The sequence below is a fragment of the Tyto alba genome, unplaced genomic scaffold (assembly GCF_018691265.1).
Source record: "Tyto alba isolate M040663 unplaced genomic scaffold, T.alba_DEE_v4.0 Super-Scaffold_1000006, whole genome shotgun sequence".
Classification (NCBI taxonomy): domain Eukaryota; kingdom Metazoa; phylum Chordata; class Aves; order Strigiformes; family Tytonidae; genus Tyto; species Tyto alba.
The window spans coordinates 23,163,760-23,178,012 of record NW_024881272.1 but is presented as its reverse complement, the minus strand read 5'-3'; the positions used below and the strand labels follow the sequence as shown (position 1 = coordinate 23,178,012).

Below are 14,253 nucleotides of genomic sequence, written 5' to 3'. Positions count from 1 at the left end.
TCACCATTAGATCCTCAGTGTAAAGGGGCTCCTGGCTGCGTGTCAGTGCCAGTGAGCGAGATGCTGGACTAAGGACGCTCTCTGCTTCCCACACCTTCCCACTGTAGGTGGTTTCAGTCAGTCTGAATACAGGAAAGAGACATGTCAGCCTCCATTCGCATGGATGACAGCATCATACCTCCACAGAAGATCCATGTTTTCCTTGCTCTCCCCTATGCACTTTCTGGGGATTATTCCTTACCATATGGAGCTTGTGGAACAACTGCTCTCTGGCTCCCTCAAAAAAGTTATCCTTTTCCCTCCCATGTAAAGGCATAGCGCAGGGAGAGCAGGAGGGGCCTAGCCTGATGTGACTCTGACTCATCAGAAATCAGGTATTTGCTGCTTGGGTCACAGTAGGGTGCCTGAGGCTGGGCAAACACTGTCTGCCCCAAGGAGCTCTCAGTCCATTGTAACACATGTAGAAGGGCAGGGTCAAGCTAACAAGTCACACTGGCTTCTTACCGGAGGTAGAAAACAGACTTAGTGGCACGTTCCTGGTAGACAAACATATTCTTCCTGTTCACCACAGAGAAGGCGTTGAGCACTGAGCGAAGCGCCTGGATAGCTGTGGGCAATGTGGGATGTTAGCTATCCCACATACCCTCCTCTGGTGTGCCAATCCAGCCAGAAGCCAGACTCTTGACAAGGAAAACAAGAGGGAACCTGGGCTGTACACACCTCGTGAGACCCCCATGTTGGGGCCCATCTTGAGGCGTGAATGCACATGGATGAGTGTGCTCCACACAACATCACAAGCAAAGTGCCCTGGCATGAACTGCATGGTGGCAGCCAGGTAGTCCCGGGGCTGGTAGCTCTCCTCTACAGAGTAATCTACAAAGAACACAGGACATAGCTGGGGCCATAGCATGGAAGTCACCGTCTTTTTAGTCACTCATGGGCAGGCAGTAGCACTGCTGCTGAGGCACATTCATACCGTCTGTGGGCATGACGCGCTGCCTGTATGAAGTGTAAGGCGTTTCACTCTTCCAGATGTCCTCCTCGCTTTCTGCCACCAGTAATGAGTTGCATATGTGGCTGTCATGCAGGTCCTGCAGCAGCAAGCGCTGCAAAGGATGAGAAAACATTGGTTCTGTTGCTTGCACAGCCCACAGAAGTCAGCAAGGAGAAGGGCTTAGGGCTAGACTGAGTCCCTCTGCCTTTGCTGAACTGGCTTCCCAGACCCTCTTCTGAGCTGGGCCCAGACCAGACAGCCTTCAGAGGTCCCTGCTCATCTAAGCCATCTGATGACTGGCAGCTCTGTTCCTGTCCTCTGCAGATTTGTTACCTGGTTGACAACCCTGCAGATTTCACTGATCTTCTTCACCACCACCTGGTTGAGACTCTGGCACTCTCCTGGCGGCTCCTCTTCTGTCTCTGCTGATGCTGTCTTCTCCACACTCAGGCTGCTTTACAGGGAAGGGGGAAAAAAGGGTCAGCAGGGCACCTGGATAGCGCCTGTCCCTGTGCACTGGGAGCAGGAACACAGTGGGGAAGGATGGCAGCTTTCCCCTTATGGGGCACCAGTCTAGTCCTGCAGTTCCCCACCCACACTGTGCAGGAAGGAGATCCTGTCCAGAGACGAGTGAGTAGCAGTACAGAGAAGCAGTGGCCAGAGAGGGGATCCTCCTTACCGTGTGTGGTAATAGACCTCCACTCTGTCCTGCTGGATTTTTATGATGAGCCAGAAATCCGGCATGAGGGGACACCTGGGCTCCTGGTCACTCATTAGCGCCTCCTCATACTCCGAGTCACTGCTTCCCCCATCATAACCTGCAATGTATCCTCACTTCAGTCCCAGTCCCAGCAAGCCAGCCTCTTCCCTGAGCAGAGCAGGCTCTGGGAGCTCAGAGCCACACACAAAGCCCTGTCCTCAGGGGTCCCCCCAGCCCCCTGCGCTACTGTGTCACTGCCAGTGTCTGGCTGCTGTCGGTCACCCCTGCCCCAGCAGACTCACCCAGGTGGTCAGAGTCCATGCTGCCCTGGCTCGACACCAGGCTCTGCACGCGGCTGGGACGCTGCTTGCCAGAGCCTACAAAGAGAAGAGGATTTTGATCATGAAAGCACTTGCTAAGGCCCTTCACACACCCCATGTGCTGGAGAAACATTACACCACAGGACAACCAGGCAGTGTTGGGGAATGGGGCTCTAGCAGCCAGTACTGCAGTCATCAGGAACTTCATGTCATCGGGGTTATCAGTGCAGCAGCACAGACTAGTACCCTGGGTACTGTTAAGCAGTGGATTGCCAGCATCCTGGCACAGAAGAGACCAATAGCCCTGGATGCTAATTCTGGTGTTTAGTGACTGGAACAGGACTAGCAGGCATATTTTGTATGCTATAGCCAGAAACTGGACTCTTCCCCTTAAAGTTCCTGAGGCTGAGGTGCATCCTGCCCAGATTCGCAGCTCCTACCTTCCCTGCCCTGTGTTACAGAGTCAGCCAGGCTTGCTGCAGACGGTGTCACCAATGGTGATTTCTCACTGTTGCCCTTTTCAGAGGATGAGGATGGCAGTGACTGTATGTTTGTCTCTGGAGCTGCCTCCTCCAAGGAGTCATGGCCAGGTGCTCTGCTCTGCTCAAGGCTCAGTGCTTCTCCTGGGACCTGCACATAAGCCAAGGTTGCAAAAATGACCAGAAAAAACAGGCACCAAAAAGAGTCCCATCATCCTCCTGTATCCTTCTACCTTCTGTTACCAAAGTGTCCCACACCTTCCCACCAACAGACCACCTCGACGTCTCTCACCTCATCCTGGGTGTGGCTGCCCCCACCTACGGGGTTTGTTGTGTCTGGCACAACGCGTGTCACTCTCTCCGGCCACCCCCAGAGGCCCCGGGGTTCTTCTGGGAGGACGCAACTTGCATGGTGTAGCTCAGAGCCCTCTACCTCTGCTTCACTGCTCCCCTCCTGGCCTGCCTGGCCCAGGGCTGTCCTGGTGCCCCCTCCAGCTGGCTGCTGCAAGCAGGGTGTCCCTGAAGGGTTTGGAGCTGCTCGCCTGGAGTGCAGGCGGCTGATGGAGATGTAGTGGTAGTCACTGCCTTCTGCATTAAGCATGTAGCCTGGCAGAGCCATTCTTCTGAACTCCTGCAATACAGGGAAGAATAAGCATCCTGCTAGCTAAGTGTATGGATGCTGCCTCAGGGCTTTCTCCTTACCTCCTTGAACTTCTCCAGAGAGTGCTCAGGTCCGAAGACAAACTGGAGTAGCACCACCTCGCTGTGGCAGCTGGGCCGCCCCTTGGAGTTATAGATGTGGGTGGCCACCCGGTGCAGGATGGAGGTGCTGATGACCTGTGAGTGGCGCAGCGCAGACACAATCTCATCATCCAGGAGCCAGCGAATCTGAGCAGAGCAAGGACACAGAGCAAGACCTAGGTGACCCGCATTTGCAAGGCTGCCCCAATTCTGATCCAAGCCCCAACAGGATGAGGGCAGCCCCTCTCATCACCTACATCCCTCATCTCCTTCTGAAATTATCTAAGAAAAGGCATTTGGAAGAGAGCTCTGCCTTGTCCCACCCCAAGTCCAGTAAGAACTCTGTCAGGATAAACCCACAGTTTCAGGGAGCACGAGGCCACTGGCCTGCGTGATACCAGCAAGGCTCGATAATCAGTTCGTTTGACAGAGGTTGCAGCTTGGAGCAGGCTAGGAAGTGTGGAGCAGCAGTTGTGTGCTGTGGCCACATTGCTCCAGCTGGAAACAAGTAGGCAAGGTTGGCTTACCTCATTCATAGTGGCTTCAATAGCCTGCCTGTGCACACCAGGGAGGTTGGAAAGTGCAGGGTGCCTAGGAGACAGAAGAATCAACCAGTCATTCTCATTCATGCAGCCACCACAGTGCAGCTTCTAGGCAGCAAAAGGAACCCATGAGGGGCTTGCGACACCTGCAGTGCCATACCTCTCATCCCCTGTGGACGGGAGCCGTTCCAAGTTGTGCATGATATCCTCATCTGAGCGGAAAGAGGATGGCTGCCCTGGAGACCGTGTGAAGGACACGCTGCTCTCTGAGGTGCATCTGTCACAGCAGGGAGAGAGAGCATGCTGAGCATCAGCTTTTGAGTGAGAAAGGATAAACAAACACAGGCTCTAGAGAGGAGGAAACGGATCTCTAGAGAAAGTGATCCTATCTTGGAAAAAGTTTAGTTTTCTTAGGGCTATGGCAGGCTGTGTGAGAAGGAGAATCCCAAGCCTCAGCACATGGAAAGGAGCTGAGACTGGCTGACTGGGAAGGCCAGGCAGAGGGTGGGTGAGTGACTGGGCCTCTTTCCACCTACCTGTTGTGGAGAATGTCTGCATTCACAACTTCTATCTCCAGGGGCAGTGTCAGCACGAAGATGTCCAGGGTCACACACAGGTCCCCCAAGTCGATAGTGTTCAAGCCCTGGCAGCTTTCCAGGCAGCCCAGAACCTCCCCTGAGAAGAGATCACAGACAAACAGAATCAAGCTCTGCTTACACACATACACAGCCTGACAGGAACCCTGCTGCCCTTTAATCTCACAGCAAGGCTTACTCTTACCTAGACAAGTTGGCAGGGACTGCACAGGCATGGAGCTGTGCTGGCTACGTAGCTTCACTGAGCAAGTAAGGTGAACAAAGAGTGGGGGCATCTCCTGCTCCAGGAACTCCTGCTCATTGAGCGAGTCCCCTCCCAGGACACTGAAGGAGTCATCATCCTGGTTCATCGTGTTGGAGTCTGAGAGGGAATCTGTGTCTGGGAACTCGTGCTCCAGCTTCTCACGGTACTCCACCTCCAGCTCTGGGTCACTCTCTGTGGCAATGCAGCACCCAGACACAGTTCCTGTTGATAGAGGTTTCCTGTTAGCAAACCAGGCCCACGTCCCCAGAGACCCCACCAGACACAGCTAAGCTCTGAAAGGCATCACCACAGTGAGACTACAGACTTTTTCTTTCCCAGGACAGAGCAAGAAAATTTTACCTTCTTCAGCTGCCAGTTCTGCCTCTGATCCCTCCATGTCCTCGCTGCCTTTCCTGTCTGCCTGGTCCCGAGATGCCTCTTCCTGAGATGGAGAGGAAGGGCAGATACTAGAACCATGCCAGGCAGTAAAGCAGGCTGTTGATGGGCCCCCCAGAGGCTCAGTCTACCCACGGGCCTGCCAGCCTCAAAACCAGATCTGACACCAAGCAAAGCTACTTCCCTCCACAAGGACTAGGTGTCTGACAGGGCAGCACCATGCCTACCTCTTTTTTGGCTGATGGTGGGCAATAGAAGAAATAGTGAGGATTTGATGGCACCGGCTTAAAGTGTAAACTTCCAATTTCCAGGAATTTTTCCTAAAAAAGAAATCCCAAACGTGAAGCAAACATTCCACTCTACCCTCCTGTCAGAACCAAGCTGAGCTTCCACATTCCTCACCTGGATAATTTTATGCAAGTCAGGGTGCGCCTGGCAGGGCTGTCCAATTTCCAGCAGTGAGAGGGGAAACTCTGAACAGCAGCTGGTGCCCATACTGCTCTTTGGCTCCTCTGTGGGGCTAGCAATGTTATGGGAGTCCTGCTCGCTGTAGTCCTCCATTTCCGCACTGACAGGATTGTGGACAGGCCAGACAGGCAAATTGAGAAACGAGAGTAGTTTTATGTATTATCTACCCTGCAAGCATCCCACTTCATATTTACACAGACGATGTGTGGGGAACTGCGATGTGACTTACACAGCCCCTACCCCTGCAGCCCCAGAAACCCTCCTGCCACCCACTAACCACGTGCTCAGGCTCTCTGAAGCCAGACCAGAGGTCGTTTAGCCATGCTGATCCCACAGCCAGGTACCCCACACTATGCTACACATCCTCCCTGGGAAATAGAAATGGGTGGCTGAGTATAGTGACAGACCTGGAGCAATTTGAATTACCAGCACCCAGTCCAGGGCACCTCACAGCAAATAGCACCCCTAGTATCTTGGAAGCACAGAGAAGAGCGCAGAGCTCAGGCCCATGCTCACTCAGCAGCTTCATGATGGAATCAGTCCCTAAAACTCAAAAAAAGCAATCTGGGGGGTGGGATGTCAGTTGGCCAAAGTACTCCCCAGGTACTCGAATTAGTAATACAGATGGCAGATGTCAGTGCAAAGTGTCACAAGCTGTACATCCTTCAGTAAAGTTTATACAATCTGCACTGGGATAAGTTATTGTAATATTTTACAAATAAAAAAAGTTCCCACAGTTTTTTTTCCGGGAAAGTAGCTCTTGAAGTTATCTGACTTCCAAACACTGAGTGCCTTTCAAAACCACATCCTCATCTCAATGACTTACCGTATAAGAAGAAATAGGATTGGGGATTCCCAGCAAATGCTAGTGAATTTACATAAAGGAACTGAGGATAGTCAAGTGCAAACAGAGGATAAAGGATCTAAAGAGGGTGTTTCTTTGACAGACACTAAGGCACAGTAGATTACTTTTTCCCCTCCTTAAGTTTCCACAGGCAATACAAACCTCATAAATACCCTAAGGAATAGAAGGACAGAAGTTTAGCATCAAGCATCTTCCAATTCTGCCTTGATATTTCTCTTGTGATTTTTCTTCCGGAGTTTTAATTAAAAAAAAAAACCAAAACAAAACAAAAAACAAAAACCACCCCTCCCAACCACACTTTATTCATTAGAAAAAGGTAACAAACCTGTCATTTTCACTACAGTCAACAGCAAAATCTCAAATGAGTCAAACAGCAGAAGACATGTAATTTCTCCAGAAACAGCAAGTCTGAGAATTACTTGCAGACAAACTACCCTCCAGCTCAGGCCAGATGAAACAGTAATGAGCTAAGACTACATGAGAAAGCAAAAGTATGGATGTCACCAAAAATGATAAAAAAGAGAAGGTCCTGGTGGACATCATACCACGTGGGTATCCTACTGGAAATATCTGTTCTTTTATGTGGCTCTGTTAGACCCTGCCCTACAACATTCCTTCTAGCAGGCAGTAGAAGATGCTTGAAGAAAGATCTGTCTCGGACCAATGCTAAGAACAGAAGCAAGACCAAGGTGGGCCCCTACCTTGATTCTGAGACCAAGACACCTCGTTCCCTAGAGCTCTGCTCCTCTTCTTGCTCCATGCTGCCCACTTGGAAGCTGGCTGTCTTGGAGTGTATATGGAAATGTTGGTGGCTCTCTCTGAATGAGCGGACATGGCTGCACACTGTCAGCAGGAAGTTTGTGATGTCAATCTCTTGGAGCAGCTCCTCACAATAGTCCATGGCTGTAAGGAGGTCCTGGGAGCTGATGCTGTGTGACTGCTGAAGGCTCTTGAACAGCCCTACAGATCAAACACAGTGCTTGAGTGCCCCACTACAATGATATGGCAGTCAGCAATAGCCACATACAGATTTTCACCAAGTCCCAACACAGAGCTGCAGTCAGCCCAGGTGCTGAGAGACGAGGCTCAGTCAGGATGCCTAATGCTACATGTTAGCCTAAGCTTGTGCCATACCAGAGTGCCCTAGGGATCTGCCACCCTGAAGGTGAGAGGAAAAAGTCAAAGAAGGGACCCACCTCCACATCACTCCACAAATCCAGGAATAGCCTATGCAAGGACCATAGGGAAGGCACAGAGGCATCTTTAAATTCCTTCTGGTGGGAGATCAGTCCCACAGCTCCCTCTCTTGCTCAGTGTAAAATAACAAGAAAAATTAGACCCTGCTTTCTTAAAAGAAGATCCAGGGTCCAGCCCCAACCCCAACCTTGCCTCATCTCCCATCACACCACTCCTCACCTTTCACATAGCACTGGTGGGAGTGCTCCTGCAGCAGCGTGCAGTAGCTCACCAACTCCTTATGCTTGTGGTCTAGCCAAGCGGCAGTAGGAGGACGTTCCAGAGACTGGGACCTGGAAAAGAGGAACTGCAGCCTTCAGCACCAATGAAGCAGGATTTAGCCTATAAACTGCTCTGGCACCAGTAAAACTGGGCCCTAGGGCATGCACAGGCAGTGGTTGCTATAAGGCAGAGAGGCCAAGCCAAGAGAATAACGCAGGTCTAGAGCCAGCCTCTTGTCAAGGAAGTTCCTCTGACTCCTGTCTAGGAATCAAGTATGGTTGGTATTACCTGAAAAAGATGTCCCGGGGAGGACGGTGTGCCCGTGGGCTGACAAGCTGCTCTCGTAACAGCTCCAAAGAGCAGCTATAGATGTAAATGGGGCAGCGAAATCGGCGGCACTCGCCTAGCTCAGATTGCGAGTTCTGGCGACAGAAGGAGATATGTACATCTTTCCGTGAGGGCCCACCCTGTTCTCCAGGGTCACGGCTCACTTCTGCAAAAGAAACAATACTGAGATAAAGGCCTTCAGTGGCCTCCTCATTCCTATTCTGAGAGGTCACAGCCCTCACAGCAGCATCCACAGGTAGGTATTGGTTTTACAAGCTTCTCACCACTCAAACCCCAGGGCCCATTCTCCTCACCCAGCACCCAAGCACTCAGCTCAGTGCTTTGGATATACTGATCCCCTCCTTGGGCAGCTGTGGTTGCTCACCATCACCACCTGCAGCAGCACAATCTGCCATCCCCACCGCAGACCTGGCTGACTGTACCAGGCACTGTGCAACCAATTCCCACGTACCTCCAGACACTACCTGTGCCCTTCTCCCTAAGACCAGTGTTGCTGCTGGTAGTGCCAGTCTGGATCACAGCACAAGACCCACTGACTTTCCAGTACTGTCATTCCTAGTAGCCTCTATCTACCTGCAACCTCCTTACCCACAGGGAGCCAGCCTTGGGCCACGGGCATTCAACTCACATTACACTCCCTCATCCACCATGAACATCATGAAAGCTGGTCGAGGCTTCACTGTGCCCCTTGTCCTGACCCTGACTCTGCTGACTGCCAGGCAGGAGCTGACAGGCTGAAGCAGCCTGTTATTCCTATTACCTCAATCTGCCCCACAGTGTGCTCAGGAATAGCAAGGATACTGCCCTACTACTTTAGCAAAGTGCTGTCCTGAAGGTGGTACCGTGGGCTGGTGTTATGCTGAGGGTAGGCAATGGCACTGCAGCATCTCCTTCTTCACCCTCAGCCCTGACTCGCTCTGCACACACAGGTCCCAGGGTATCCTCTCCAGATCGACTCTCATCTTTTGGAGGTTTGTCCAATCCACAAGCCATCAGCTTCTGTACATCTGGAAGAAAACAAAATAGAACCACCCTCTGTCCAGAGAGAACAGTTGAGCCCCTCCATCTACATTCCCAAGAGGGCAGATGTCCATGCTACCTCTTTGTATGTGAGAGCAGTTCCAAAGAGTACCTCCAGCTGAGCCTAGCAGCTTGCACTAGCAGCTCAGTGGAAGACAGACCAGTGCCAATGCCCAAGCAGGGACTCTCCCAGACCATCCCATTAGCAGCCTCCCTACTCCATTCCTTAAAAACCTTAAGGGCTCTGCTGGGAAAATGTTCCAATGGTTGCAGCCAGCAAATAACTCTAAGCCATATCCCCTGCCTGAAAGCAGTATGTGGGCAACGCCATGTCCAAGGAGAGAAGAGTGAGACACTCAGCACCTTGCACTGCTCTACTCCTGGCCATGTGCTGCAAGACAACTGGGTCTAGACTCTGCTGCTCAATTTTCTTTCCATCCTACCAGAGCTGATTCTGGTTTTGCTGTTTTCCTGAGGTGGTGTTTGGGACTGCTTCCTCTTCTTCCTCACCACAATAGGCAGCCTCACCTGCAAAGGTGGCTGGCAGGAAGGTCAGGAACACGTGCTGTGGGTTGACCAGCTTGGCATAGCATCGCCATTGAGGGGGAAAGGGCCCCGTGGTGTCACTCAGGGTCACATCATCTTCAGGCAGCTCCGTGTTGCCAAGGCTCTGATGAAAGAGCAGAAGCTGGATCAGATCATAGCACATGGCACAGGCCTACCTTGAGGCAGGTAGCAACCACACAGAGCAAGTTCCTCCATGACTGCTGGTTAGCACAGCACTAAAATCACCCTGGCCACCTCCTGCTGCACCACTCTCAGAGCAGCCTGGCTCCAGGAAACACAGCACATACAGTCAGGAGATGCTTAGTCAGCTTTTCTGGGGCTGGTTCTGGTCTCCAGGCAGCGACTGTCCATGGTTTCTGAGCAATCTATGGCACAGCATCAGCGCTGCTGTAACAGGCTAGGCCCATGGTGAGTGCAACAACCGACACACCTACCAGATGCCTGGTTGATTTCAGCCACAGGCTACAGCTTAAACTGCTGCCAAACATGGGGAAAACACCAGCCTTTCAATCTGTTCTTAACCCTTCTGTTAAATCCCCTGCTCTTCAACAGCTGCTGCTTTGCCTTCAGAGTGGGCTCAGGAGGACAGCAGCGCAGCAGTACCTGCAGAGTACTTGTGGAGCCAGTCATATCCCTGGTGCCATTGCTGCCAACAAGATGATAGGATGCAGAAGCATCCTGTTGATCCAGGGTCCCAGAGGCTTTCAGGGTTTCTTCTGAAATGAAGCACAGAGAAACCAACCTGAGAAACACTGGCTGAGGAAGAGACTTGAAAGCAAGGCTCCTGAAACAGCCCAGCTGCCAGTACCACTGCTGTCATGCTCCCAGCCCTTACCTCTGATCACAGGGAGTGTGAAGGGGGGTTGATGGCCATCACGATCCCGTTGCAGAACCTGCTCCATGAAAGCCACATGATCAGCATCAGCCATGGGGATCTCCCGGTCACTGAGGTCATGCTGCAGGCAGCCATGGAAGAGGTTTAGTAGCATTTCATTGGGCACAAACGAAGAGTCCTTGGTCACCTCCTCATTCTCTGCTCCAAAACAGAACCATGGCAGCTTCAGAGACAGCATCTCTACAGCCACCACCTGCCCAGGCCCCCAGGGGACAGCCCTTTCCAAAGTGACACTTCCATACAGCTAGGAGTTTTCCCCAGCACCTCTGCAAGGTTGACTTGGAGGGTGTTGAGGAAGCCCTGGAGTTCCAGCATCATTAGCTACCCTGCACTGACTCATCCTGCTACTGTAACTGTTCTGGAGATGTTTGGGGCTAAAGACAAGAAACCACTACCACAGAGCAACAGACTGGGTTTAGCATTTTCCAAAGCAACTCTTCCAAAACTATCAACCCAAGAAAGACAGCAATATACCTGGACATCCCTGGGGCTGCAGAGATGGGAAGAACAGCACTGAGCTCCTGAAAGCTCTCACCCACCTGATGCCCAGGGAGACAAACACACAGAGCAGGGTGCCCACAGCCATGGAGGGAGGACAAGAGGAGGCAGGTGGTGAAGTGGCACTTACCTTTTGTCAGCATTAGGAAGAACATTTCAACCTGCTGGCACCTGGGCAACAGCTTCATGAGGTTAAACTGGAATGGAATCTCATGCACTCGAAAACCAGACCCCATGTCTGGATCTGTAAAAGAATTGGGAAGGTAAAATGGCTGTGGGCACCACATAGCCCTGCCACCCAGGCCACCTCCATGTGCATGGTGCCAGCCCTAAATACAGTGCAGGTAGCACAGGTGAGGATACACAACACTACCCCAACTCCCCCTGCCTAGGAGGGCAGAGGGATAAAAAGAATTAATGTGGGGAAAGGGCAAAGCCTGCCAGAGGCTGCAGCAGGTTGCCAGCTATCTACAGAGAAGCACCTTCCTGTAAGAGTCCCCTGGGCTTATTGCCACCTTCATACAAGGAGGGACAGGGATCCACTACAAGGTCTTACACAACTTGGGCCCAGAGCTGCCAGGGGACACAAACTAAACATCAGTGTCACAGGTAACACTGCTGAAGAGCAATGACCACACTGGGAGCCAGAGGCAGCCTGAATTACCAGCATAGCCACGGACAAGGACTCCCCTGCTCCTAGTGGAGATCTCCCAGCTGGCAAGTTCTGCACATCCCTGCAGGTGATTCCTGTCCTCTTCCTCAGGAAGGAGTCTCTAGCCTCCAGGTCCTGAGCTTTCGTGGCATTCTCCCCCTTCCACAAGGCCAGTGATATCACAGAATCGTAGAACCGTTTGGGTTGCAAAGGACCTTAAAAATCATCCAGTTCCAACCCCCTTGCCAGTGGCAGAGACACCTTCCACCAACCTGAGACCAGGTTGCCCAGAGCCCCATCCAACCTGGCCCTGAACACTGCCAGGGTAGGGGCAGCCACAGCCTCTCTGGGCAACCTCTGCCAGCGTCTCACCACCCTCACAGTAAATAATTTCTTCCTTATATCTAATCTAAATCTACCCTCTTTCACTTTAAAGCCATTTACCCTTTGCTCTATCACTACATGCCCTTGTGAAAAGTCCCTCTCAGGCTTTCTTGTAGGCCCCCTTTAGATACTGCAATGCTGCTATAAGGTCTCCCTGGAGCCTTCTCTCCTCTAGGCTGAACAACCCCAACTTTCTCAGCCTCTCCTCCAAAGGGAGGTAACTCTAGCCCCTTGATCATCCTCATGGCCCTCCTCTGAACTTGCTCCAACAGGTCTGTGTACTTCTCCTGTTGGGGTACCAGAGCTGGACACAGTACTGCAGGTGGGGTCTCACAAGAACAGAGTAGAGGGGGACAATCACCTCCCTCGACCTGCTGGTCATGCTTCTTTTGATGCAGCCCAGGATATAGTTGGCTTTCTGGGCTGAAAGTGCATATTGCCTGATCATACAATCCAATTGGGTTCCCCCAGGTCCTGCCCTCAACCTTTGGGACGGCCTTGGCTCCCTTAAACCCACCCAGTATCTGCTGTGTTATTCACTGCAAAGCAAGCAAACAAAAGATCTAGGATGGGGTGAACTAGTGACAAGAGAGCAAAAATAACAAGGTTCTAGAACAGATTACCTGACAAGGGTCAACCCTCCACATACTCCTGGAATTCTCAATGAACTATGTTAATTGTGTCAGATCAGATACACAATCTTATCCTGAAGAAAGAGGACAGACCAGAGATCCTAAGGTCCCCTTCCCTATCTTTGTGGGCTAATGGAGCATTCACATAGGGTCCAAAGATTAACAGGACCACCAGAAAGCAAGCATCCCACAAACTGCTCTGGCAACTGCATCCGATAACTGATAACAGAGGAGCTCTTTCTTCACATAATTTACAACTTCTGCACAACCATCTGCCCAGGCATACCCTGCCCATCACTGTATAGGTAAGCTCATTTTCCATCTGCTCCAGAAGCCAGCCTCTCTCACAGAGTTACAGAATGGTTGAGGCTGGAAAGGACCTCTGCAGGTCATGTGGTCCAAACCCCCTGCCTAAGCAGGGTCACCTAGTCACCTCTCCAGCCTGGGCAGAAAGCCTCAATGCTTTTTCAGCCTTCCCAGGATGAAGCCATTTCTCTAGCAGCTTAGCACAAGTGCAAAGGGACCCACAGCCGTAAAAGTGTGGAAAAAATCATTGTTAAAATATCTGTTCTGCCTTCCAGGAATCTCTAACGGGCCCCAAAACATTCAGGGCCTATCTGCCTCTTAGCTCCATCAACCCTGCCAGGACATATAAGCTGAACTCACCTTCAGTAGCTTTGCTGTCTGAAGGAGGGCAGACCCACTCCTTGTTCTGGCACAACTGGCTGATGTACTCGAAGGTCAGCATGGTGGCAATGCATGCAAGGTCCCGGGGATAGAGCTGCAATAATCAGTCAAGGCTCAGCTGTATGCGGCAGAATTATTACCCCCAAATGCAGGAGAAAAGTCTAAAAGCAAGGAGAGCAGACACCCATAATCCCATCCCCTGACTTGATCTATTCTCACTCATTGCTCCCTCCTTCTCCACCAGTCCTTTAGCCTCTTTTTGCCTTGTTCAGGATGTGCATTGGCAGTACTGCCCCCAATCCCTGCTCTGTTCCAGCTCGCTCCCCTCTACTGGAATGGCTCTTGACAAAGTAATTTGTATTTTCCCACTTATCCCAGAGCAGCACTGCATCCACTGCCTTGAAATCCAGAAACCTTTTATGTTCAGTAGCCCAGCTCCTCTTCTGTAAGTTGCAGGCTCTTTTGTTAACAGCATTCCCATCTCTTCCGGCCCTCAATAATTCACCTGCAGTGTTGCAGTGCACTTGCAACAAACCCTTCTCCCTCCACAAAAGAGATCATGCCCCTACCCCCTTCAGGGACTCACCGCTTTAGGTATTTTCTGGTAGGGCAAGCCATGGAGATGCTTCCAATTCTCAGCAGTACTGTGGATATGGCCACTCTGTGGCTCTACCCAGCACTCAGTGACCAGGTTCAGTTCTGTATCCACCTCAATGGCCTCTACCTCTGTATCATTGTCATCATCCGTGGAAAAGCTGGAGGAAAGA

General features: G+C 51.6%; 1 protein-coding gene across 10 annotated transcripts in view; it reads right to left on the bottom strand.

The window, feature by feature from the left end:
- Positions 1-14,253, bottom strand: part of SZT2 (SZT2 subunit of KICSTOR complex) — a 59,377-nt gene that overhangs the window by 23,844 nt on the left and 21,280 nt on the right. For 7 of the 10 annotated variants that reach the window (XM_042806026.1, XM_042806030.1, XM_042806064.1 and 4 more), the window contains exons 19-45: positions 14,073-14,241; positions 13,466-13,580; positions 11,262-11,375; positions 10,574-10,771; positions 10,342-10,454; positions 9,700-9,841; positions 8,994-9,158; positions 8,092-8,296; positions 7,762-7,874; positions 7,047-7,305; positions 5,415-5,580; positions 5,240-5,332; positions 4,977-5,058; positions 4,557-4,838; positions 4,313-4,451; positions 3,937-4,053; positions 3,762-3,825; positions 3,196-3,381; positions 2,786-3,124; positions 2,455-2,644; positions 1,997-2,071; positions 1,674-1,812; positions 1,328-1,448; positions 977-1,106; positions 721-873; positions 505-607; positions 5-122 (exon numbers count right to left, since the gene is read on the bottom strand). In XM_042806026.1, the coding sequence (XP_042661960.1) occupies positions 5-122; positions 505-607; positions 721-873; positions 977-1,106; positions 1,328-1,448; positions 1,674-1,812; positions 1,997-2,071; positions 2,455-2,644; positions 2,786-3,124; positions 3,196-3,381; positions 3,762-3,825; positions 3,937-4,053; positions 4,313-4,451; positions 4,557-4,838; positions 4,977-5,058; positions 5,240-5,332; positions 5,415-5,580; positions 7,047-7,305; positions 7,762-7,874; positions 8,092-8,296; positions 8,994-9,158; positions 9,700-9,841; positions 10,342-10,454; positions 10,574-10,771; positions 11,262-11,375; positions 13,466-13,580; positions 14,073-14,241 (4,090 nt within the window). The remainder of the gene's footprint in view (positions 1-4; positions 123-504; positions 608-720; positions 874-976; positions 1,107-1,327; positions 1,449-1,673; positions 1,813-1,996; positions 2,072-2,454; positions 2,645-2,785; positions 3,125-3,195; positions 3,382-3,761; positions 3,826-3,936; positions 4,054-4,312; positions 4,452-4,556; positions 4,839-4,976; positions 5,059-5,239; positions 5,333-5,414; positions 5,581-7,046; positions 7,306-7,761; positions 7,875-8,091; positions 8,297-8,993; positions 9,159-9,699; positions 9,842-10,341; positions 10,455-10,573; positions 10,772-11,261; positions 11,376-13,465; positions 13,581-14,072; positions 14,242-14,253) is intronic. The other 3 variants (XM_042806038.1, XM_042806054.1, XM_042806081.1) reach the window with 1 other exon arrangement.